Source organism: Embiotoca jacksoni, unplaced genomic scaffold (genome assembly GCF_022577435.1).
Source record: "Embiotoca jacksoni isolate LCO1_2020_lvr unplaced genomic scaffold, fEmbJac1.0.p SCAF_16, whole genome shotgun sequence".
NCBI classification, from domain to species: domain Eukaryota; kingdom Metazoa; phylum Chordata; class Actinopteri; family Embiotocidae; genus Embiotoca; species Embiotoca jacksoni.
Window position 1 is genome coordinate 5,777,976 of NW_027185296.1, and position 26,824 is coordinate 5,804,799.

The 26,824-nt window shown below is 43.5% G+C and overlaps 1 protein-coding gene across 4 annotated transcripts; it reads right to left on the reverse strand.

Moving 5' to 3' along the window:
* Nucleotides 1-71: 71 nt before the first annotated feature.
* Nucleotides 72-26,502, reverse strand: abl2 (c-abl oncogene 2, non-receptor tyrosine kinase). 4 transcript variants are annotated; one of them, XM_069150465.1, is made up of 11 exons: nt 26,080-26,502; nt 13,535-13,663; nt 10,648-10,943; nt 10,139-10,411; nt 9,547-9,631; nt 9,239-9,416; nt 8,950-9,134; nt 8,702-8,854; nt 8,411-8,500; nt 7,191-7,373; nt 72-5,117 (listed from the first exon to the last, which is right to left on the reverse strand). In XM_069150465.1, exons 1-11 carry the CDS (start codon nt 26,294-26,296, stop codon nt 3,289-3,291), a joined length of 3,618 nt encoding a protein of 1,205 aa, XP_069006566.1. In that variant the 5' UTR covers nt 26,297-26,502; the 3' UTR covers nt 72-3,288. The 4 variants fall into 4 exon arrangements, with proteins under 4 accessions (XP_069006566.1, XP_069006565.1, XP_069006569.1 ...); XM_069150464.1 differs by having other exon boundaries at nt 13,535-13,666; XM_069150468.1 differs by lacking the exon at nt 26,080-26,502 and adding an exon at nt 13,924-14,106.
* Between the last annotated feature and the right edge of the window lie 322 nt (nt 26,503-26,824).

Genomic DNA, 26,824 nt, shown 5'->3' on the forward strand with positions numbered 1-26,824 from the left:
AGACCAAAGGATTACATGTATTTTTGGTCAATTTATATCAGATGTATGGAGATGGACAACCAAAAGCGAAACAGTATTCATCAATATCTTTATTATTTACAATAGGCTTAACACTGATAAGCAGAACTTCACAGTAATATAACGTGAGCTTTAAATAAAAAAACAAAAACACAAAATATATATTTCGTACAATAAAAAAGTTAATGTTAACATCTGCCGTTTTTCATCCCTGTTTAGATTCACATATTCCATTTTGGCGTGTCTGTGTGTGTGTGTATTAATTTTACATTGCACTCATACAACTGAAGAAGTGGCCTTTGGTATAATGATGTGTCCACACATTCTCCAGAGCTGTTCTCCAAAACAGGGAGACATGAGAAAATAAAACACATATGCAGGAAACATGAATAAAGACAATGTAAAAAGACTGATCGTGTAAATGAGCGGAAATTTTGTGGTCACTTCAAATGTTAAACGCCATCGGTCCACACATCAGATTTGAGGGGAGAAAAAAAGATCCTCATTGGTACCAGATCATTGAATGTCTTTGTTTCATTTCTTAAAATAAAAAAATAAAACGTTTAGAAAGGTGTTGGATTCTGGAAAGTTACATTTTTTTCCCCCACCATTTCGAAGAGGCTTTTTGGGAAACCTGCTCCACAGAGATGCAATAAAAATCAATAAAAACTAAGCATGTGAAGAGGCCAGAATTAAATAATCATAGTTTGGATTTAGTGCAGCAGACTCATGTATGTCATTTGTTTGTGTGTGCAGCACTAATAGATTTAATAGCCACAAATAAACAACCTCAGTGACTGAGTTTTCAAATGCGTCATGTTTATAGACAAAGTGCACGGTTTAAAATTTGCATCTGACCGTTAACCTCTAAAAGACACAAACGCATGCTGCAGCGGTAATCTTATCACAATGTCAGGGAAGAGGAGAGATAACACATGAATGTTTTAATGATTGACTTTAACCTGCTGTGGGTTTCAGTGATAGTGTGCTGTTACATAAATGATTCATTTCACAAAAAGGCACCAAGAATCATAAAAAAAACTTATATTTTTTTTGTCCGTTTTGTTTGAAACTCACAGTGTATAGAAATTAACCACCAGTTTGTGTCAAAGCATCTTGTATGGCAAAAAAAGGGGGTAATTTTTTACTGACACACAACAACAGGAAACGATATGAAATGCACCACAAAAAAAAGACAACAACTTTTTTCCATCAAGTGTCATTAACATTTTGAAAGTGTTATGGATTTTTGTACTCATATGCAACATGTGTCAATAAACGGGTATGTTTTGGGCCTTATCCAGTGTACATTAAGATGAAAGCCAAAGCAAACCAACAAAATAAAAGTCTGTTGTGATATGTGTGTGTGTGCTGTACACATTTTGTTTGTGCTCAATAAAACAGAGCAGCTATTTCTGGACTTATTTAGTGTGACCGAAATGAAAGTATGGGCCAGTAATTGTAAAAAATAATAATAATAATAAATAAAAAATATGGCATCTTAAGAGATTAAAGAGTCATGCAGTTGAACATTCGACCGGGTTCAGAACAGAAGAATAATACATTCATAAAGCAGATATTCAGATCTGGGTGGATGGGCCTCAGTCTTGAAATACATCTCTTCAGTCAAAGCATTGCTCTTTATGCTGTGACCACATAAATCTTTTGTTTCCTGGATATGAAATAAATCAAATATTTACATTATTTTTCTCTCAAAATAGGTCTGTGCTTTAAAAAAAAACAAAAAAAAGCAAGAATAATTTAAAATTCAAGTTCATACATAGACATTCTAAAAAGCATTTTTTTTTCTTTGAACCAAATAATGTACAAATCGCTCATGTGCTGAAGACATACTGCAGTTTGTTAGTTGACAGATCAGTACTGTGTGATTCGTGTAAAGTAGGTCTCTGCGCTTCGCAGTGTTCATACATTGAAGGATTTGAGGCACTGAGGCCACGACAAGGCTACAGGGAATCCAGCACTGTCCATACTCAGAAGGACACTTGTAGAGATACTGTCCCAGTTCACCTGCTCATGCGCTACCCTGTGCTCTCCCTCTCCTCACTCCACGCCTTTACGCTCCCATCATACAAGGAAGAAATGTAGTGTGCAAGGACAACTGAACATACATGTTGAAATGCTTTCAGGAGACGTTGCCCATTTATGTGGCACTGTCTTTAAGGTGTGAACATCGGTCACGTCACGGAAGCGAAGACAAATGCTGTGCATATGATACGACACCCCACATTCATTCGTTATATTTCAGTATTTGTGGGGGATTCAACGAAATAGTCATAGTAATCCTCTCAGATCTGATGAGCCTGTATTTGGTATTACTGAAATGTGACGTTTCATTTGAGCTTATTTACACGCTTGTCAAATGCATACAACTTGTAATCATGTAAGTGATCCCTTCAATCTTTCTCAACGGCCTCACGTTAGGGGGACGCGTGGGAATGTCACCGTCGAAGCAGTTGATTCTTCTCAAAAAAACAAAAAGGCTTTAATCCCATACCAGCAAAAGCAAGTTTTGGGAGGTTTATATTTTTTTATCATATTTTGTCCAACTATTCTTGATTTCAGTCTGTTTGTTGCAATCTATGAAACGAAATAAGAAAAAACATCTGAACACAAAATAAAAAAATGTAAAATTGAGACCCCAAACCTCAGATCATGTTGAATCTTGACACTCTTTCTGAGCATTTACATTACAATGGCTTTAAAATGGCTTATGGTCACTCAGTTCCTAAATACTCTACTGCAAAACACCCTGTTCATGATTCACATATTTGTGAAACAATACTCGAGTTTAAGTCTATTTTTTTTTTGTGTGTGTTCTCAGTAAGGCCGGGCACAACCACCACCGTCCTTGCTCAGTATGTGACAGACTGACAGATAAGCAGGGTGAGCGTTTCCTACTCTCTGGGCTGGCTACACACAGTTGATCCACTTGACATTCAGTTAACAAAGAGGCCTTTATCACGGCCAGATGGAGATGTGCGGCGAAACCACATTTAGTTTGGTATAACCATTTCTCAATATGTACAGTTTAGAGCAAAGTTAGTGTCCACACTGGCATTTTATGAAACTGATTTTTGTAAACAATAAAAAGAGTACATTTTGTAGTGATTTGTACGAGGTACTCCTGAGATTCATCTCATTTTGTCCCCCACAAAGCTGTTGATAAAACCAGGAACATTAAAAAAAAAAAAAAAAAAAACGGAATATCTGTCGGGTAGTTAGAGGTGACGATCGGTGGTGTCACAGTGGCTACCTCTGTACTACGTCACTAATCTCTTTAATACAGCTGTGCAGGTTGTCCAGTACAGTGTTGGACCCCACACCGCTCAGCCCTCCACCTCCTGAAGACGAGGCCCTCAGCTCCTGCAGGCTGAGCTCCAGCTTCCCCACTGCCTCTCGAAAGGCAAATTTGTTCCTCATCTGAGGGATACAGTCCACGTAACCTGAGCAGTAGTCTAGCAGCTGGTGGCCAGCATCCAGCACCTGGCTGCTGGAGGAGCTTTCGGAGCTGGCGTGGAGTGCGCTGCTCAGACACTCTGCGCACTCCAGCAAGGCCTCGCGGCTGACCCGCTCCAGGGGCACCCGCTCCACCTGCTGCCTGGTCCGCCGCAGTGCCACCTTGGAACCGGCCGACGGTGCTGTGTGCGCAGAGGTGGGGATGGTGGCTCCGTTGGCCATTTTGGTGGGGGTGGTGTTGTTGGTGGCAGAGCAAGAGGAGGAGAAGGAGGAAGAAGATGCAGGAGGCACTTGTGGTGGTGGCACTGATGGTCTGCCCGTTGTCGCTCCCCCTGACATTCGCCCTGACCTGTGACCTTTTAAAGTGTCTCCGTTTACTTCCACGGGTGCTCCTCCCACCTGCTCCTCTCCGTCACCGCTGTAGGAGTGTTGCAGACTGCGCAGCGTGGGAGGAGGAGGAGGAGCACACTTGGGTTTAACAAGTCGTGGCCTGTCCCGGTCTGCTTGGTGCTCAGACAGCAGTTTAAAGCGGTTCCCCTGAGAGTCTAGCCCGACTAGGTGCACGTCAGCTGGGCTATGCTTCAGTGTGGGGGAGATCAGGACGGGGACTTTGTGGTTGTGAGTTGGTGCACCTGCTGCAGGTGACGACACACTGGAACTAGAAGTTTTAGATGGAGATGACCAACTCTGCTGCCTGTCCAGTCCTCCACTCTCTTCTCTACCCTCTCGGACCCGGGACAGACTGTCCGATTCCCCCAACTCCCCCCCAACCCCTGGCGCCCTCACCCCCCCACTAGTCCCCCGGGGTAATAGCTTGGCTTTGGGCCTTTCCCTGATCTGTGCAGTACCCTCATCCATCCTCCTCAGCAGAGTGTCTGAGGGCCGGGCAGCCCCGTTCTCTGGCTGAGAGGTGGTGGAGGCAGTCCTCTCCAGAGGGGGCTTAGCACTGCGGTTCCTGGGTAAAGTCAGAGCCATGCGCTCCAGGTCTGGCAGTCCAGCTGACATTGAGGAGGTAGAATTAGACCTAGGGAAGGGTTTAGGCCCTCCGACTATACTTCCACTCTCCTCTGTCGAGGCTGTCTTTCCTGTCCGTAAGCCTAGGGTCTTTTTGATGAGTCTAGGGGTGAAAAAACCAGCCAGTCCACTCCAACTGCTGCCACTTGTCACTTGTGAGGCAAAGCCTCCACCAGAGGGTTTCTGTCCAAAAGCAGCCCCACAGCAGCGGGACTGTGTCTGGGTGGGTTCCCCGTGGGAGTGGGAAGGAGAGGCAGAAAAAACCCCTAAACTGTCTGACTGGGGCAGGGGAGGAGGAGCGCTGAAATCCGCCGTGGGTTCATATTTCTTGTGAGGCTGTGTCTCCATCTCCCGGAAGGAACTGCTCCTCTTGGGTGGCGTTGGGAGGTTCTGCTGGAGTTGAGAAGAAGGAGAGGAGGAAGAAGAGGAAGATTTCTTCTTTATGAAGGAACTAAAGAAGCCAGTCTTGCGGTCTCGGGTAAATGTGCCCATATCCTGTGCATCCTCTAAAAGGCTGCTGGGAGATTTATCTCGTGGCTGCTGCTTTCTGGGGAGAGCTGGGGAGCTGCCTGATCGCCCATCCACTCCTAACAAAGTAGAAGCCCAGCCTGGAAACAGAGGAGAGGAATGGATTATAATCAAACAACAAACCTGGGCAGGAACACATACATCTTTGTTCTCAATAACTTACAAAAACAGGTGAAGAGTATTCAGTCTCTGAATATGCTCATCTACCCATTAATCTCACTCAATAAAGCAGACAGCAGTGGGTTGTTGGAATAAGATGGACTATTCCCCCCTCCCTCTCTCTCTCTAAAAGCTGTTCTTTCTTCCTTTGGGACTCATGAGAAAGACACAAGCATTTTTGTGAGGTGAATGGAAATTTTGGGTCCATGCCAGTCACACACATGCACACAGCAATTCAATGATTTACAAACTGCTCTTCTAAAAGATGTCATACTGAATACACTTCAGGGACCAGTCAATAACACGTGCCAAACCGAAACTATAAAACTTCTGCTACTTGGAAGGCAGCTGCATCCATACGTTCAAAGAGGGAGATCAGCTTTTCATACTTCTGCTGTCTTTTGAATTAATACAGAACAGGTGCTCAATTTTGCTAATGAATGAAGTGGGAATAATGGAGGGGCAAAACTAATTCATTATATTTACAAACGCTATGTGAAGTAAACAAGGACACATATAGTAGAAAAGCAAACTAACAAACTCCCATTATCCTTTACATAGTTCTCTCTCACTAATATTGTGTGCAGTTAAAAATAAATGTATGTTTGCATACGTTTCTTTTTAATGTGACACGATATATTTTTCCATTAGATGTGAAGTATGATTCAATCTTTGTCATTTCATTATTTCCTTATGTTCATTTTATAAGAGCAAGTAGTGAAACAAGGTGTTTTACATGGTGTGGTCTTGTGCTTTCGGACTTTGTGAGTATTTTTCCATGTTCACATGTTTTCTTTATTGGTGAATATTTATGTCATTTACTTTTCTGGACCAAAGCATAAAAATCTGAACAAAACTGTCACAGTGACAGAAGAGGTGCAAACAATAAAAGAAAAAGACAAACAAAGGGCAGACAGTCTACTTTACAGATCAGGTAAACACATAAACAGGAAATAAAAGGTTATTTGACATAAAACAAATAATAACTTATTACAATATCATGCACATTTAACATTAAAGTTAGCAAACAGGAAGTAGTAATTGGGGTATGAGAATAATATAAATGCAACAAATAGGACAAGACAGAACATGAGCAAAATCTTGTTTATATCGATACAGATAACAGACACTTCTTGTAGTGTATTTGTGTGCCATAGTCGAGGAACAGTGGGTTAGTTGAACATGTAGACCACTGAGGCAGAGATTACAGATATGTGTTATCATAAATAGGTAAAGCAACACATTTAATATTGTTAAAATGTTTTTTTTTTTTTTTTTTTTTAAATATGCTGTATAGGGAATTGGCTGAACTGTTAAGCAGGGCTAAGGCAGGATAAATGATATTCAGAGGAGTCGAGAGGTCGCCTGGAGCGACAAATCTTGACTCAGTCATAAACTGCAATCTAATATGTTCTTTGGGAATAATGGCGAACAAGGCACTATTAGAATGAATGTAACAACCTTTTTTTCTGTGAATTATTTCCCAGTGCCACATGAGGATGGTGAAGGATGGCACGATCTTCAGTATATCTATAAACCTTTTTATTTGATCCTTCTCACTTTTGTGGAAAACATCTTTATTTTGTGTCTGTGTTTATATTTTCTGGCTCTATCATAGTTTTGTGTTACTTTAAACAGGTGTTGGGTGACATACGCGAGCACTGAAGGTTCATGGATGGTTATAAAAAAAAAAAAAAAAAGGTTGAACCCTTTTAAATTAAATTCTTAAGGGATGAAGCATCATTGGAATTGTTGGCTGATGTTTGCGTAGATTTTTGCAAGCTGTTTTTGCAAGAACTGCCTTGAGAAAGCACTGGCTGAACGACTGACAGACGGTGGTACAGGTGATAAGTTGGTCAGGAAAATGACGCCCCTTCTTCTCAGACGGCGAGCTCGGCGGCGCTGCAGTTGACTCTGAGAAACGCTGTCCTCTGGCATACCTGCAGAATCATAAAGTGGAGCAGCCGACTGGTTGGTAGTGAGGTGGGCTGTACCTGAGTGACTGTGCGTGCCGTGGTCGGTGCGCCCATCCAGTCCGCCCTCGATGTTTTCCTTGTTTTCTGTGTGCTTGTGGAGTGTGCGGGATTTGGAAGGCAACAGGGGCATGTCGTGACTGAAAGAGTGCAGCGGTCCACAGTGACCAGAAGAGGCGGTCTTACAGAGCTCTTCTGCTACCTCTGCAACGTGCAAAGAAAAAAAATAGTGAGGAAGCAGCCACTACTGAAATCCAACAGAATGTGTGGTCTGTACATTTACTGACCCATTAAACCTACATACATGTACATGAGAAAGTGCTGACCCAAATTACATGGTTTGTGAAACTCTTGTAATATTTGTGCAGATTGAACTGCTCTCCTAGTTTCACACTTATTTCTTGCACATTCCATTCTTGTATACTTTCTTGCACCAATGACACCATCTCTGCTGCTTCTTAGGTTCGAAGACTTTTAATTTCTATGCTCTCAAAAAAGCTGAACAGGCAGCTTACTCCCCCTAGAGTAGGTAAATATAAATCTAGAGCTAGGTATCGTTCGTTTTGATGTCGGTAATGATACCTTGATTTCACTGGAGCTTTTGCTTTTATATCAATTTCTTAAAATATATTTTGAGGAAAAAAAAAATTACATCACACATTAAGGTATGAATCTTTAGTTTTCATACAGTTATTAGTTTTTAGAGGAGGAGAGTGTAACCCAGCTTGTTTTCTCTAACTACATTAAACAAATGGGCCATTAATGCCTCACATGGAAACTATTGCTTGACCAATGTTTTGTAAATGCCTCCCTTGCTTACTAGAAGCTAGCATGCAGGCTGCACACAGAGAAGTCTCCTGGTACTTCATAGCAACTGAGACAGCTGAGTGGCCAAACATTTGTTTGAACAGAGGGAAATAAGGTCTTCTAATGTAAGACCTAAGCTACATAAGTTGAAACCGTGTGATTTTATCTATGTGGGCAGGCCACTCAATGGATGTAGTGTAGGTGTCAAAATTAGGTTCTGAATGACAAGGATGCCAGGAGTTTGACGCTAGATAAAACCGAACTAATTTGGCCAGTGCCAAAAAAGTACTGCAGTTCAAAATCAAGATCTGTAAATCAGTATCCTGAATGAGATCCAGCCAAACCAGTGCAGCTAGTTTAGAAGATCCAAGAAAGCAGGTTTTAAGCTCCACAAAAGACCAACATGTGTAAGAATAAGCTTCATGTGACTGTACCTTCAGAAATGCTGGAGTCATGGAACATCGTTTCGAAGGCTTGGTGGATCTCTGCAAACGAAGGACGATCTAATGGACTCCACTGCCAGCCTAGTAGAAAGACAAACATAAAGACATGCTGTATGATGACTATTACTTACAACTTCAAATGGCTTATTAAGCAGTCCAGTTGCAAACCTAACATTTTTCACAGGTCTTGAGTGTATAGAATTATTTCATCATTTTTGCTCTGTGCAATATGTGTTTCAATCGCTTGGTAAAGTATAAGTTGGTAAGTTAGCTAGTACTCACATGCCCTCATGAGTTCATAAACTTTGGGCGGGCATCCCTCAGGCTGCTCCATGCGATAGCCCTTCTCCAGGAGATCATAAACCTGAGACAAATCGATGCCTGGGTACGGAGACATGCCATAGGTGGCAATCTCCCACAGCAACACCCCAAACGCTGTAGAAAAGAAGAATTTAGAATATCAAACATGTGCACATTGGAAATAATTTTCAGGAACCTGAAATAAGACTGAGTAAGAGTGTACTGCTCACCCCAGACATCAGACTTGATGGAGAAGGTGTTGTACGCAAGGCTCTCTGGTGCTGTCCATTTGATGGGGAACTTAGCCCCAGCGTGGGCAGTGTAGGTGTCACCAGTCATCAGCCGGCTCAGACCAAAGTCAGCGACCTTCACGACGTGATTTTCCCCGACCAGGCAGTTTCTTGCTGCGAGATCCCTGCGAGGTACAGAGAAGGAAATACGTGAGAAAATGACAAATTAGACAAAATGCATAGAGAGCGTACATGTACACACAGGGACACACTAGACTCCTCCCCTTACCTGTGTATGAAGTTCTTCTTCTCCAGGTATTCCATGGCAGAGGAGATCTGTGTGGCCATGTAAAGCAGCACCACAGCATTCACCTCCTCCTTGTCACAATCTCTCAAGTAGTCCAGTAGGTTGCCGTGTGGCATGTACTCGGTCACGATGTAGAATGGAGGCTCCAACGTACACACACCTGTGAGGGAGGCAGCAGTTAGAACACAAACGACAACAGCTATTATCAAAGAGTGACTTATAACTTATACACAAATTGAACACAAATGGTCAACAATGAAGTAAAATCAGAGCCGTTCATAAGTACTGACCAAGTAGCTGAACGAGGTTTGGGTGTTTAACCTCTTTCATAACGGCTGCTTCTTTGAGAAACTCTTCAACTTCCATGGTGTCCTCCTGTCATCACAGAGATGAGACATTACAAAAAGAGAGAGGACTTTTATCAGCGAGTGAGACACAACGGGTGGAAAATGCAGCATGCAGCATCTTTGGTGATAATAAGATAATCCTGAAGGAAATTCTTCTGCCAGAGTTTGTTCAAAAGTTCTAAGATAAGAATAAAAACAATAGTCACTACTATAAAGTGTGAAAGGGGCCAGTGTCCAATGCAGATAAAATAGTAAAATAAATTAATTAAAACAGGTAATATTTTAAAGGATGTTGAAAAGGAAAACTGGCAATGCTGCTGAAATATCGAAGTCATAAAATGACAAACCAACATAAAATCACATGTAATGCCTAAATCCACCTGCAGGTGGTGATCTATAACCATTACAGTACAGTACAAAGCCATTCAGAGAATATCCATAAAAAAAAATGATTTTTTTTTTTTTTTATAATTCAACTTTCTACAATAAATCACTGTAATATTAAATTATATATATACAAAGAGGCCGTTCTAACCTTGAGTGTTTTGACAGCCACCGTGAGGTTGTACTTTTTCCACACTCCTACGTACACCTCCCCGTACTGGCCTCCTCCCAGCTTGTGCTTCATGGTGATGTCTGTGCGCTCCATCTCCCACTTATCGTGGATGGGTGACACACCGTACACTGTGGGCTTGTTACATTTGGGTGCGGGGTAGTGCAGTGTGGTGACCAGGCCGTCGGCTACGGTGGAGTGGTGGTGGACCAGCTCGGCCAGTGTGGCGAAGCGGCTTTCAGATGTCACATACACCTGTGTGTGTGTGTGTGTGTGTGTGGGCGGGGGGAGGGAGGGACAGAGGCGGACAAAGAAAAGACAAGATTATAAAGATAGCGACAGCGTTTATGAAGTCTTGTGAACACCATCTACAGCTACAAAACAAACAGTACCAAATATGGTGTATGTCTACAGTGTTGCATTTTAATTAGCCGGTTCAATACCCAAACACCACCAAACTGCCACTCATCCTAAACTTTTCATGCCTCTACCTTTCCATCAGTGGCTGTGTTGATCCGGTAGTGGTACACTCTGCCCTCATAGCGCAGAGATATGGACAGCTGTCCGGGGCTGCTCTCGCTCTCCCGGACCAGGAAACTGCCGTTGATGAGGGACGAGAGCAGGTACTCTGCAGCGCTGCGGGAAACGGGCCCGTGGTACCAGCTATGCTTCTCCAGACTGTTGACTGGTGTGATGTAGTTGGAGGGCACCCAACCCTGGCCGTTCTTAGAGCGCACCTCACTCCACTCCCCATTCTGGTTGTAGCCCAGCACTCGCAGCTTCTCACCTGGACACAGGACAGGTGGGTTGTGAGACTAGTTTGTATGGTGCAGAAGCGCCCGGTGCGTAGAAAGACGTGGTCACAGCCTTCCGCCAGGTGTACTGCATAAAGAGACTAAACGGCTAATCAGGACTTGAGTAAACCTCAAAAGATGTTAGAAAAATGTATATCTGAGAATAAAACCTTACAACACTTCCAAACATTCAACTTCCTTTTAATTTCCTTATAAAAACATAATTAAGAACAAAACTTCATCAAGGGGTCACCACATTGCTGTAAAACCTCTATAACAGGTCACTTATAAAGAGGAGGTGTCACGGACACGACTCGCTTTCCAGTGAAACTACATCAAAAGCTGTGGAACAATGATGGGGTTGGGTGAACTGAGCAGCGTATCTGTCATTGAGAGCTAGGCAAAACCAGGCATGTAGCGACTTGGTCTGTTGTCTCTGTCTGTCTCTGACGTCAGTTCTGGAGACATGAGTGAGCAGAGAGGCTGATGTGCTGGAGACTTGAAGAGGGAGGGAGCCATCAGCACAACAAGACACTGAATGCAGTGGTGATCAGTCCTGCCAGTTGGATGGAGAATTGAAGGAAAAGAAAATGCGGGGAGGAATCTCAGTCCACCCATTTTCTACCATGGCTTCTCCTCCTGTCAGCGCTCATCTTTATCTCAGCTTCCACTCAGATGCACAATTTTACAGACAAAGAATAACTCATCCGTGTCTTCCAGTAGCTCTGATGATGACACATCTCACCCTTCAGGGGGCGTTTAGAACAAAAACATCACAGGAATGAAATAAAGCAAAGGGCTGCATCAGTGGTGTGACGGTGGCACTGTGAAATTTGATCCAGGAGGTCTAGTTGAGCAACAGATCAATGTCTTGAAAAGCTTATCAGATGCCAAAATACTGTGCAACAGACTATAACATTCACTCACAGGATTTCTAAACTCTGGATGGTTAACATTGATCCAAACGACTTAATCTTCCGTCACAAGGTAAACAGTAAAAATAAGATGTTCAGATTCCAGCAAAAGTAAAAAGTTGCTGAGCCTGGTGCAACTTTTTTGCAAGATGACACTGTACTTTGTCTGTTTTTTGTTATTTTTGCCTGGGCCCTCTGAGTTGATACCCCTGCTGCAGTGACACACTGGCCTTATTCAAATGATTGAGAATGGGGTTTTTCACACAGCGCTTAAGTTGTTCTTTAACGCAGCCTTAGGCTATTATGAGTTGCATAATACGCTAAATTGTGAACATTAGCCGCTATGAGGATTGTGTATTAGACTGCTAACATTAAGCAGTGCACTGCAGTGGTGAAAATATTGAACTTAAACAGCTATAATAAGTGCTGTCATAGTTAGTAAGACAACCATAGCCTACCAATATGCAAGGACTAAACAGAGCTGCAGCTCTAGCTCTTAAAACTAAACACACTGATTGTACAAGCAATCAAGAGAGCTTCATTAAACAAAGATGCCTCTCCACATCTAGTCCTCCAATCCACCGGTCTCCTCTGTGTCTGCCGTCTGTGCCCCTACGTTTTGTGGGAGTGGAAACACTGACTGCCTCGCCGCCTCACACTGGGAGCCACATGTGCTTGAAAGCAGGGCTCTGGTCTGGCCTAGCCTAGTTTGGCCTGGCACTGAAAAGAGACAATGATTATCCCCAGACCACGGGCCTGCTCAGTCCCCCCACCCCCCGGTGATCAGCCTCTGCCCGCTGTTGCTTATCCACCTGTTATTATTACAGTAGAACAGATTTCATATTAACACAGCATTAGAGGCATGCTGGGGCTGCTGCCATGTGACAGAGCAAAGAGCGGGACAGATAGGAAAAGTGCAGTGGAGCCTGGGAGTGCACATGTGCTTGCATGTGGGCAGGAATCACTCCATGAGTCAGGGTCTAAACATCATTTCCATCCCAGGCAGCTGCCATGGAAGTCTTAAAACGATGGATAATTAACACGCTGCCACGTTTAACGCTTTAGATCCGTTGGGGACACGAGCGCGGCTGTCTCAGAATAATATCAAAAGGATATTTTAAGCTCATTACTAAGGAGAGAGCTCGTTTACTGGTTAACTGCTGCGGGACGATGGAAGACAGAGGTGTAAGACATAAGAAAATAGTCATAAAGACAACGTATTACTGAACTTAAATTACTGGTATTTCTGTCATACTGTCTGCACAGGTTTCAGATAACATTCCCTACTACACTTACTCATAAAACAGGCTTCTCTTAAAGTCGCTGATCTGCCAATCACTGGCCTTGCCTGGAGGATTCGTACCGATGACTCTTCAAGTAAGTTGCTCTGTTGCAACCTATGTTAGCAGCGTTGTTTAGGGAAGGTGTGGTTGACAACAATCCATTACATACTCCATTTCAAGTGAAGTAACATCATGTAGCCAAGCAACAACCTTTAGTGATGATGCATGGAAAGAATGCACTCGAGGACAAGTTTTTCAAGTCTTGTTTCAGCACTTAAAAATCTTTTCTGTGGCTGTGAGGCAGCTAATAGGTAAATAAGTCATTGAAAGAAATGTGTGGTCAGCGTTATCTTTTTTTTAAAATCACAGTCCCATGCCATTGATTACCTTTGGTGATGCTGAGTGTGTTGTCTCCGCTTGCGACAAAGTCATAAAGTGCAACGAAGAGGTTGGGGTCGCTCTCGGCCGCCCCCAGAAGGTTCTCCTTGGAGCTCCAGCGCACCGCCTCTGTCAGAGCTTCTGGAGGGAGAGTCAGCAAAAGAGAAGACAAACTGTGAGACAAGTGAACAAAAATGTCAATGACAGAGCAATATCATTCAAAGGTCAGTGGTGAGCAAATAAAGCATAGCCCCACTGCCATGGCTGGTCCCTAAAATGCAGTGTTGTTGGCTAATAATCCCCCTGACCACAACAGGCTTTCTTATTCCAAGACCGCAGGACCTCTGAGTGCTAACACTTGTCCATAATCTTAAATCTCCACAACGTTGAATGTCTACCTGTCCGTCCAGGCTGAGTCCCATGCCTGAATCCTGTGTGGCGCTGATGGCCGCTCAGAGACACCCATTCATCCTCAAAACTGCTACTTGGCTGCAGGCATCTCAAAGGCATCACTTTACTCAATCCACTATCTGAATAGCACTGTTATCACTGGCTACACACACAAGGGCCTGCTGTTTCTAGTCTTAGCAGGTAAGATCTGAGGTGGGAGTGCTTTTTTTATGTGTTTATATGGAGAGAAAGAGGGAGGAGCCACACAGGATGCTACATGACACACACCCAAAAAGGCATAGTGATGGATTGGTACATGCGTAGCGAACACGCGTACTACACTCAACAGCTGCTGCCAAAGTCGCTACGTGTCTGGACAGCTGCTGAGGATTGCACTAAAATGGAGGGACACAGAATGAAGAACAAGCACTGCAGTACGAGGAAAACAGAAAAGCTATTACACTGCAACAACGTCCTTAATAAAGGCCCAAAACCACATCTATTTTATGCCTTTAAGTAGGTGCTATCTAATAACTCTATGACTGAAAAAAATGACAGATTTGGTGTTGACACAATTAAATGTAACCCAAATAAAACAACCCTACATCGCAAAAAATATTCCGTTTTTGTCAAGACTGTGTCAGACAGGTTGTAGTTTATACATGTATTAGATTGGATTCGTGAGTGGTGTTTATAGACAGAGCGATACAAACCCTAAAGTGATGTCAAGACCATAAACACAGATATGGTTTTCTTCTGTTTGTCAACATCTGCCTTCACTACAAGCTCCCACCTACACGTCGAGACAAATGTTTAACACTGAAACAAGCTGATGAATGATCGTTTTTTCCACCTGGGTAAGTCACCACTGTGTTTGTTGGAACGGTCAGACTTTACAATTCTGCCAAACTGTCTCAACTTGGGCCATCATGTTCAACCCCATTTCCAAAAAAGTTGAGATGCTGTGTAAAATATTAATAAAAACAGAATGTGATGATTTCCAAACAATGCTATTGAAAATCAACAAAAAGACAACGTTGAAATGTTGAAACTGAGAAATGTTATTGTTTTTATGAAAAATAAATGCTCATTTTAAATTTGATGCCAGCAACATGTTTCAAAAAAGTTGGGACAGGGGCAACAAAAGACTGGAAATGTTGTGTAATGCTAAAAGAAACACCTAATGGAACATCCTACAACTAATTAGGTTAACTAGCAACAGGTCAGCAACATGATTGGGTATAAAAAGAGAATTCCAGAGAGGCAGAGTCTCTCAACAGTAAGGATGGAGAGGGGTTCATCACTCTGTGAAAAACTGTGTGGACAAATAGTGCAACAATTTCACAACAATGTTCCTCAACATAAAATCACAAAGAATTTGGAGATTTCCTCATCCACAGTACATAATCTCATTAAAAGATTCAGAGAGTCTGGAAAGATCTATGGATGCACAGGACAAGGCTGAAAACCAATATTGGATGGCTGTGACCTTCGAGCCCTCAGGCAGCACAGCATTAAAACACACACTATTCTGCAGTGGAAATCATTGCATGGGCTCAGTAACACTTCTGAAAATCATTGTCTATGAACACAGATCACCGCTGCATCCACAGATGCTGGATAAAACTCTACCGTGCAAAGAAGAAACCATATATAAACAGGATCTAGAAACGCTGCCACCTTCTCTGGGCTTGAGCTCATTTAAGATGGACTGAGGCAAAGTGGAAAACTGTCCTGTGGTCTGACAAATCAAGATGTAAAATTATTTCTGGAAATCAGGGAACAGACTGCATTCTGCACATATTACAAGAGCATGGCTCTGTAGTAGAAGAGTATGGGAGCTAAACTGGCCAGCCTGCAGTGCAGACCTGTTACTCATTAAAAACATTTGAAGCATCGTGAAAAAAAAAAATATGACAAAGGAGACCCCGAACTGTTGAGCAGCTAAAATCCTATATCAGACAAGAATGGGCAAACACTTCACTTTCAAAACTCCAGCAACTGGTCTCCTCAGCTCCCAGACGTATACAGTGTTGTTAAAAGAAGAGGTGATGAAACACAGTAGTAAACACGGCTCTGTCATAACTTTTGTGAAACATGTTGCTGGCATCAAATTCAAAATGAGCAAATATTTTTCATGAACTAAATAACATTTCTTAGTTTCAACATTTGATATGTTGGCTTTGGTCTATTTTCATTTAAATATGGGTTTACATGTTTTTCAAATCATCACATTCTGTTTTAATTTATGTTTTACACAGCACAGTAGGTCAGTGGAAATGATGCTTCTGGCATGGCTTTATGTGGTTAAATACTTCATTTTTCCTAAGAGAGGTTTGGGTTGGTCCAGACAAATTCAAGGAAATGAGCAAACCGTTACTGCTCTAATCTCTCAAAGCTTGCAGAAATTCATCAAGAAATTAAGCACTTCCCATTATTAGTCCACACTATGTGGCAGGCACGTGCCAGACATCCGCATGAGTGCAGAGACTTTCTCCAAGCTGTGTGACCCACACAATAAAATAACATTGAAGAGAACTAAATCTCTTTCTCTTTTTCCAAACAATGTAGATGTTTATTGTCTATTCTGTCTACTACGTCACAACATCTACACACAAGATTTGCCCACCTTTGTTCTGGACCAGCATGCACTGCAGCGCAGCAGTGGCTGTGACCTGGCTCAGCCACAACTCCCAGTACATCTTCTGCTCTGGTCAGTTACCAGTCCCAGCATCCAAAGAAACACTGTAGTTGTCTTGGTCTGCTGTGCCGCTGTTTTAAAGCCCGATTGTGTCTATGTGGACCAAAAAGTACATTCTCCTGGTGAAAGCACTCAGGAAAAAGCAAAGGCCAGTCCTCTTAACCATCCTCTTTACAGTGGAGTACAAAAGTTGTACGCTAGGCAATCTGAGACAAAGACCCCCCAGGCAAACTTTTTACCCACGTTGTCCTTGAATAAAACCGCCTAAACGTCTGACATTACAGCAGTGACTAGCAGCCTCCTGCTGCAAACTCCCAACTAGCTTTGATGTGGCTTAAGGCAGTCAAGATTTCCAAGGTCCATCTGGAGAGCACAGACTGATGACTGAGGTTCTCTGGGGTTTAATGCACTGTAAGCGATGGCAGAAGGAGGGAGCAAAAAAAGACGTGCAGTTGAAGGTGGAGCCTGTATATACAGAGGTCGGGGGGAGGGCAGAGTGTATGGCATGGAGGAAAGTTGAGCTGAACATGACGTGTGTGTATGTGCGAGTGTGCGACGGCTGGACCAGCGCTGCGGCCAACAGCAGATGGCTGGACTTGTTCCTCTGGGAAAGGGGAGGGGGGGTGACGGGGGGTCCTACTGACCCACACTTTTCTTCTATGCGTGTGCGTGTGCATAAATGTGTGTAAATGTGCATGACTGCAACTGCTGTAGCCGGGCCGAGCCAACTGTCAGAGCTGCTCCTCTTACATATCACATCCCTCTTCTCAGGAATGTTTCTAATGAAATGGTTGATATTACGCCATACACATTTGTCCAAAGGTCTCCATTTGAGGGATCTCAATTCCCATCATCACAGACAAAGAAACTCCATCACTAATTAGCCAAGTATGCCAACGCTCATATCAAATCACCTAATGACATCAAATTGTTTTCATAGCGTGATCATGATCATATATTTTAAAGCCTTCTTAAACCAGGCAAACAGTAAGATGCTGCTTCTCTCGGCCAAGCGCAAACCTCATGTCCTGAAATGTGTGATTGAGGAAGCAGTTGGCCTGCATAGGGTATGTCGTGTGCCCGTCTGGGTGCCTCAGTGTGTGTGTATGTGTGTGCGTACTGTGAAGAGCAGCACATGTGCGTTCTGAAGAAACTATGGCTTTGTGTTGAGAGGAGCAGAGAGTGTGTTTGCAAGTCTGAGGGGCACGCAGAGCCGGCACCCCGAGACAGCTGCGACAGAGGTGACCCCGGTCCCGCAGCACACACACACTCTCTCTCTCACACACACACACACACACACACACACACACACACACACACACACACACACACACACACACACACACACACACACACACACACACACACACACACACACACACACACACACACAGGTGACACTATTTCCCCAGCAGCTGTTTGAGCGTTTGAGCCTCCAATTGTCTATAAAGCTCTCACTTCACCATCCAGCCACCTTGTGCAACGGTATTATACAACACAATAACATCACTGGGCACCCTAATCAAAAACAACATACTGATTGTATCTGAAGCCCATAGCCTGCGAGGTAAGGTTGTATTTTTAGCTGCTGGAGAACAAAACATAGCAGCATGACATCCAGAAATAACTCTGCGGAGCACATAGTGATGGTGGTGTGGACATAAACTGCTGGCTGGCTGCAGGAAGGCAGAACAAAAACCTGAGACAATGCTGCGGATGAGAGCCGCATACACAAGACATTACACATGTCTATAGGACAGGCCAGATCAGATCCTGTGACTTACTCAGAGATACAGGAGCTGTTTTTGTTCAAGCCGTCTCATAGACACCCCTGAAGTTTGTGAGATCATCAAAGATGATTTGAGGAGATATGAGCCAGAAGTTTGAAACATGGGAAGAAACTGAATTTAAGAATGAGGTATATTAATAAAGCCCCAAATTACTTTATGAGAAGCTCAGACAGCCTTACAATTTAAATTACAGTTCGAGACTCCCTTTAACTTAATATGTCACAAAAAAATCTTGGTCAGGAGACAAAACAGAATAAACTTTATAAAGAGCAACAAACAACTTTCAGGACAAGCATCCATGACCTGTGTACAGAACAGACAGTCCTATCAGAGGTTAGAGCCAGAGTGATTTACCGGTTGGCCGAATTATAGGCAGATATTAGCCTATTATATCATGTTGTCTGATATGAAAACTTTGGTTAATTTACAAATGGTTCTATTCAATTCCCTGTGAAGTGCAGTTTCGGTCCACTGATGACAAAGTTTGTCACGTTACTGTGTCATATATCCTGCCTATATTGTATATCTTTGTCAGAAGTGTTTGATGACCACATTTACATGGTGTTGGATAGCAATGACATTTTTTACCTCCCAATATCTATATTGGTATCTGCCCCAGAAATCAACCAAGAAATTATGTAACAATGTATGTGGGCAGAGATGTGCATCAAACACAATTGATACGGATCAGTTTTTAATACAGTATGTGTCAAACTACTGAAAATCACCGTAACGCTTTACAATTTACAACATTTTTGTAAATGTTTATAGAATTTACAGTATCAGATTAATCAATACGACAAAGAAATGATTTGTTGGACAGTGTGTAAGTAAATTTGTTTCACACTATTTATGAGCAATCCATCTACATTTATAGAAGCAGTCAACAGAGAATCCATGAACAGAAAGGAGAGAAGAGTCAGTTGTTGTTCATGAGGACTAGACAAAGGACAATAGCCTCATTAATGCCACATCACAAATGTGTGTGTGTGTGTGTGTGTGTGTGTGTGTGTGTGTGTGTGTGTGTGTGTGTGTGTGTGGAGTGCCTCAGGCAGACATTTCCTTGTTTCTGAGAACCTTACATTTATGATGTGTAAACACAGACTGATATCATCTAGCAGAAACTCCGAGGCAGTCATTCAGGTGATCAGTAAGGTATTTAAAGCAGTTAACAGTCACAGACATGTATGCGCTTGTCTTGTGCCCACAGTTCATTCATGTCCACACCGGCAGATTCAGATATCTCTCGGTGGTGTTGCAAACCTCTTTGAGTACATAGTTACACAAAAAGCCGGGAACGCCTTTGAATGTTCTCTATTCAGCCTCCATGCCTGCCGTCTACATGGAAATACACCACTTAGGGAGTGGACGAACATCAGCCTGGGCCTGAGGGGCAGAGGATCAGCCAGGAATGGAGAAGAATGGAGCCCTCACCCACAGCTCGCCCTGCCCTGCCCCTCTCAGGGCTTGTTATGGGTTAATAATGGGCTCTAAGTGCTTCCCTCTAGGTGTGCTGGCAACAAAGCTAAGTGCTACTTTATGTGACAGCAGAGACGATCGGTGGCATATGATGAATTGAGACAAACTATTATGTCCAGCTATCATAAATTTTGTGTAGACTTTAATACCAGACTAATTACATTGTGATACAAACAAAATAGAGTTAACCCTCGTGTTGTCTTTGGGTCAAAATGACCCGCAGCTGTGTTCAACCAAGTTCTATTTTATTTCTATATTTTTTGGGATCATTGGTCATCATTCTTTAAAGAAACCCTCACAGCCTCCTTGTCACCAATGATCCCAAAAAATATGAAAATAAAATAGAACTTGGTTGAACACAGCTGCGGGTCATTTTGACCCAAGGACAACACGAGGGTTAACCTGAAGCCATCCAGAATCTCCGATCCATTTGGTGCAGAATAAAGGGCGTCTGTGATTAAAAATATCATCCATCCCTTGTAAGGCACATCTTTGAAAACTAAACAGATCCTTTTGGACTGCTAGCATTATTTCTATTTCAAGAAGTACACATAATGGAAATATTATACTGTGGTAGATGTCAGAGCACTGCCCTCACTGTAGATCTGCCCGTTCTTGTCAATCACATGCTGCAATTTCTGTGAATGATGTAATATGTCCAGTTATGGTGTGTTTGCTTTGCCAACACCAGACAGGTAAAGAGGCGTGTTCACCACAACAGACCCCTCCGGAGCCTGAACGAACACTCTCCTTCCTCATTACCGCTTCCTTGCTTTTCTCCGCTCTTTGCTGTGAGGGTTTACAGAAGAGCCTGTAGACTAATCTTGATGTCTGAACAGCTAATCTCTGTGTGGTGTGGTTAAGATGTGCTCGGGTGTGGGTTTAAACTGCTTTACAGCGACTCACTTTAAAAGAACTGACCGGAGCCAAAAGAGAAGATTTTACTTCCCATTGTGTGCTTAGTCAGATAGCTGGCAGCAAAACTAGGACAGTGGACCATTCACATTAAATTTATAAGCCATGCCAACTCAATACTCACATGCATTGTTTCCCTACTCATTTTACACATATTCAAATTAGGTTTACTGTAAAATGTACTAATTTCTTTATTTTCTGAGAAAATCACTAAAAGTCATCAAATCAACAACTTTAAGCTGCCTCCTCTCAGAACAATCACACAGGATATTTGAAGACAGCAGTGCCAAAGGGCACCTAGATTACGGGTTTCTGACTGACTGGTCAGCTGCTGGGTGATTACACTGAAGGAGTAGGATGAACGGGATAATCCTCAGTAAGAGCTGCACCACATTACAACTTGGCAGACAATGACGGAAAGACAAAACGGGTGCATGCGGATGTGTACGTGCACATACATGCTCAGTGCTATTAGATAAGTGTGTGCAAGTGTGCATTTGCAGCCAATTCTCCAGCCTGCAACCTCAAAGATAAGCAGCAGTGATAATGCCAGCAACAGAGGATTCATCCAGGAAGCGAATCAGTGCTGAACAGGCTTGGCACTGAGACCGCCCCCCTTTCTCTTACCCCCATTTCAATGTTGGTTTTTTTTCCTGCAACATCACAGCAGCTTAAGAGTGAAATCTGTGATTTAACTACAACAATTTGGCCGGACCATCCTCCAAAGTTTAAAACATTTGTGGTTCTGAGGCTGACAGATGAAAGGGATGGCTTAACCATCTGCACAGCCAATCACTCACTGCTCTGATTAATCCTCACCCTTTAATGATAGAAGCTGCAGAGAGTCGAGGCACAAAAACTAGAACTGTGGTTTTGGGAACTACAGAACATTGACTGGTAGCAGATGCAGGGGCTTAAGGCTGCGACTGAGAGTTGAGGTACAGGAGCATGCAGTTACAACAACACAAAAACTTTGGAGAAAATAAGCAGCTCTGGAGGTGTGCTAATTATTTTTTCAGTTTCATAAACTATGATTACTTGCAAATGACTTGAATATCTGAAATGCCTGTACTTTGTGGAAACTGTTTATGAAATATTTGTCGTAACGCTTGGGAAATCAATGGGCATTTCACTCTACTTGGAAAGATTTGGGTTTGAGGCCAATCGTAAAAGACGGGTTCAGCAGAAGCTGTAGTTCGAGACAGGCAGAGCTGGTCAACTGCACGGGCTAATAGCAAAGGCTCAATCGGGGTAGGTGGGTGGGGGGCGAGAGGGGGGGGGGGCGTTTAGAGAGGCTTGGTAGTTAGTTGTTGGACTGGGCAGGCTTGGGACAAGGAGGAAGGCACAGAGAGACATAAATCATTTAACATACAACCATTCCAGTGCACAATGGCGCATGCAATATTCAGACATAAATTCATCTGAGCAGAAACATTCTGTGCTTCTACAAACACGTCCATTTTGTCACACTTATTCCCACCATGAGACAATCAGTCAGACTCATCAGTTTTGCCCTAATTTCCAGGCAATATCACCCAGAGGAGGTGTGGCCATGGCTCCTCCTAGTGGCTAATGGCAGTCATCAGGACTGGCTTTTTATCAACATATCATCTTTACTCCAATATATTATCTTTTAAAGCCTATTAAAATCTTACCCATAGCCTCTGAAACTTTTTTTTTTTTTTTACCCAGATACTGCACCGGCTGCTGGGAGGCTTATCCTGGTTGTTGGGGTTTTAGCACATAGAGTACACAGAAAAGTGGATTTGTCTCTAATCTAATTTCACCCGTGATGCAAATCAGCTTAGGTCCTTGAATCCTGGATCCAGGAATCTCTCTTCTCCTCTGGGCAGTTTTAACAGCGCCGTACTTTAGGTACAGCTGGCTCTACGTGCATCAGCGGCACTACTGCCAAAACATATTCCAATCCGCTAATCTGTCCCAATTTCTCTGTGATCTGTTTAGAATAAAAATAGATTAGCCTGTCACTTTGTTGATTAGATACAAAGCACCTTCAGAAGTATCGTTGCCGTTTCTTTCCACTGTCAATACACTGATCAAGCCGACCCACTAGGACTTTTTACACTCAATATACAGGTTTTATTTTGGAAAGGTGATGCGATTGTGACAAATACGGAAAAGGGATAAACTGCAGTACAACCTTGCAACAGTTAAATGAGTTTCTCAGCAGGGTCACTGCTCTTCGATAGCCAAGGACCTTGCCCACTGCAGTGTGTGTATCGAATGAACCCACTGCAGAGATGGAGATCTATGAACTCCTGACAAGGCTAAAGGGCTGGAACCATCAATATGTTACAGCCACTGATTCACCAATACAGCAGTTCAACCTATACATCCTGGAGGTGGCTGTCTGGCTGGCTCCCTTTGACTCAGCACAGAGGCGCTTTAGCTTTAGTCTGCCCTTGTTTAGGTCAGTCTTTTTAAAGCTGGCATGTTTGTCTGGTGGGGTAAATATTGTCAGAAAGGGAGGAAAGGGATGCTACATTAGAGATGAACTGAGAGGGACCGATTAAACCTTAGCAGGGCTGATCCACCCTGTCTAAAGTGAAGGAAAACAAAGGCAGCCCAGCGCTGGAATTTACAGATGTTGAAAAATGCAATACTACAGGAGAGAGACATGAACAGAGAGGAAAAACAAAGTGCACTTGGCCAGGCCTATCAACAGCCAATTTACACCAGCGGCCTCCAGCCTCATTTGTAGCCCTAAAGTGACTCAGTGCGTCTCAGGTATATTGATAGAAACTCAAGTGGAAGCAAGTGTTCATATAATACCCAGTGATACTGGAAAGACAGGCAGCAACACAGAGGCGTGAGTTCAACAGACTAACATGCATTCCTCATCGACTGGCACCTTTCAATTACATCCTAAGAGGGCATCATTAAACCTAAGAAGTATGCTTGACTGCTATACAGCTGTTATGAAGCTGGATTAATACAACCACTTCGACATGTTGATCTAGACAGCTTTCAGTAGGAATGTTTCCAAAAATGATCCATAAATACGCAACATTAAATCAGATCTGAGGTCAAAAAGCAACAGTTTTTTCCACTTGTTATCTCACAACTACATAATGCATGTTATTGTACTAATTTTGCCGCTGTGTCACTTTAAGTCCTCCAAATGAGAACAAAAAAAGATGATCTTACCTTAACTTAATTATGTTATCCTAACTTTTACTTGATGAGATGTAGTAATATGAAACCACCGTCAAAGTCATGGAAATCAAATCTAGCCATCTCATCAGTTCAATCAAGAATATTGCAGGGTAGGAAATCTGTTAACTATATTTATTTACTTATCCTATAAATTACTGTGCATACAAGAGTGTAAACTGAAAAAGGCTGTTCCTCAAAAATGATGTTATTTTACATAACACTACACACAACATACTTGTTTTGTGACTTTTGGCCCAACAACAGTAGCAACTGCAACACATTGTTTTCAGCATGTAACTTGTGAATATTTGTGATTTAATGACAAATGCCAAACTTCACAAAGTAGTCTTATAGAAAAATTATGTAATGACATGTAATCAAAAAAATATTCAGTCCTAAAGAAAACTGACTTCCTGACAATCGAAACAGCTTCTGATCAAAGATCAATTCCAACTTTCACCCACATAGATGAACAAGAAAATGCTGCATCATTATCGCACAAACAGACTATCAAAAAAAGGCAGTTTGATACCGAGTGGAAGACTGAGAGCACAGTCTCAAGCTTCCCCAAGTCTTTGTTCTATTATAGGTGTGCTTTGAAGAGTAGCAGTCTCTCTGCAGAGTGACTGTGTGACTGCATCCTGGATGCTATAAAAAGGCTACTCCTGCCCCGACATCGGAGAGAGCAGAACAGTGCCGTCAGTGAGCAGTGTTGCACTTAGTGGGTCGGTCTTTCTGTCTGAGTATGTACTTCAGGCGGAGGACTGTTACTTTTGAGATGTGGGAGCCAGGAATTGAAAATGGTTTCCATTCCCAAAAGGTTGCACCTTCTGTGTGTCCTCGCTCACTGCAGTGGCGGGGAGGGAGTTGGGTCTGGGACATCAGTGGAAACTGGGCAAGTTATGCCAGTAGTTTTACATTTATGCAGCACATGTGAACTAAGTATTCATCGAAGAACACGTATGAGTGAGAAACCAAGCCAACAGCAGGTCGACAAGACATCCAACATACCACCAAGTTTACACTCAGAGTCTACAATCAAGACGTGGGGATGAACTAAGGCTCACACAGTGGATTTGCAGGTCATTATTAAGCAAAGCTCTATATGACTAAAATGCATTATAATGGAAATATACACACCAGCTTCTGGGTATTCTGTCATCTCCACTACTTTCAGTCCTGATCAGCCACTAAGCAACCAGCCTAAGGGAAGAAGGCTGGGATGAAGGAGACATCTCTCAATGGCTCAAAGAGGAGAGACACTGTAGATATGCATGTAGATGTCCATCCGAATGCATGATAATTGCTGTGAGGCAGAAACATGGGTGATGGGAGCTACAGTGTTCAAAAAGGGTGACTTGACACCACCCCTGCCTGCGTTGGTGTTATCTTCAGTGCTAAAGGACAGACACGAACATAATAAAGTAATAATCTCATAGGAGGAGCTTTCAGCTTCGATATCAGCCTAGATGTAGTCATTTAATGGCAGAAGGTGACTTAAATAATTCACATAGATTTCCTGTGGGATCAAACTGTGCAGTCAGCTTGCCGAGTGTGTTTTAACAGTAGATGTGATCAGACAGAGGATGTAAGTCAGCATGTAGAAACTACCAGGTATTGTTACGTGAGCCCTTTGGTGGCTGCTGTAGTGAGTTAATGGAGTGGAGTTGCTCGTCAACCTCGGGAGGCAAAAATCAGACTTACTAAAGCAGGTTATCACAGACAGGGGCCTTAGAGGAGAACTTAACCAGCTAACCTCCAGTTGTGATCCTTCAGCAGACTCTTTGGAAAACACTGTGCCTCCTCTTGGGATCACTGGGTCACATGCAGCACATATGCTACCACATCCTGGTGTACTGGCTTCAAAGTCTGGGCAATAATTTAACTTATCAGAGTAAATCAAGCTTTCTGTCTGCACACACACAAGACAATGGACTAAATTAACACACCGTAAAATGGATGAGGCATGGAAAGCTAACGTTGCTTGGCATGGCTATTTCCGCTAACACGTCGTTGTCAGATAGCACGGACTCGACTAGCAAACGCTAAAATATCAAAGTCCGAGCGGAGTCGTTCACCTGTGAACGCGGATCTGTCTTTACCTGAATGCTGCGTGAATATATTGATCGCCGGATCGGGCACGTTGACCGCAGCTGCCCTGCCCGGCGGTGTCCCGGTGCTGCAGCCGGGTTCCCGGGGTCTCCTCCCGGCGCCGCTGCCCCGGTTCCCCTTCGCTTGGTGCGGTTGGGGTGCGTGAGGCTGCGGCGGCTGGAGTCCGGTCGATGAACCGTCACCCACGCGGCCTACCTGCTGTCCCATCCCGGTAGTTTGGTGCGAGGACGTTTGGGACGAAGCGAGCAAACCCCCCTGCGCACCTCTGGTTCACATTCCCCCGAGCTGGAGCTGGCCTGGCCCGAATCCTCTTCCTCCACCCTCCTCCTCCTCCACCTCCTCCACCCCCCTCCCCGCTGTTCTTCACCGAGCTAACGTTAACTAGCCCGTGTTAGCTCGCCCGGATAGCCTTGTTAGCTGAGGTTTAGCGGCTATCAGTGAAACCCACCCACACCCCCCTCCCCCCCTGCCTTTAACAATAACCCCCGGGGTGTGACAGCGATCGTCTCTGCTCCTGTGATCCAGATGGTCTCCCAGCAGTAATAAACGCTACCGGACTTGCTAGATTGGGTCAAATAGGAGCTCCTCAGAAAGGTTTCGCCGTTGTCCGGCCGCTGCGCGCCCCCTCTGACGCCGCCATCTTTACCGCAGAGTAGAGGATGTGTTGCACAAGGCGGGGGGTTCACGTCGATCCTGTCAGCGGGATCCTCCACCTCTCCCGCACCAACACTAACC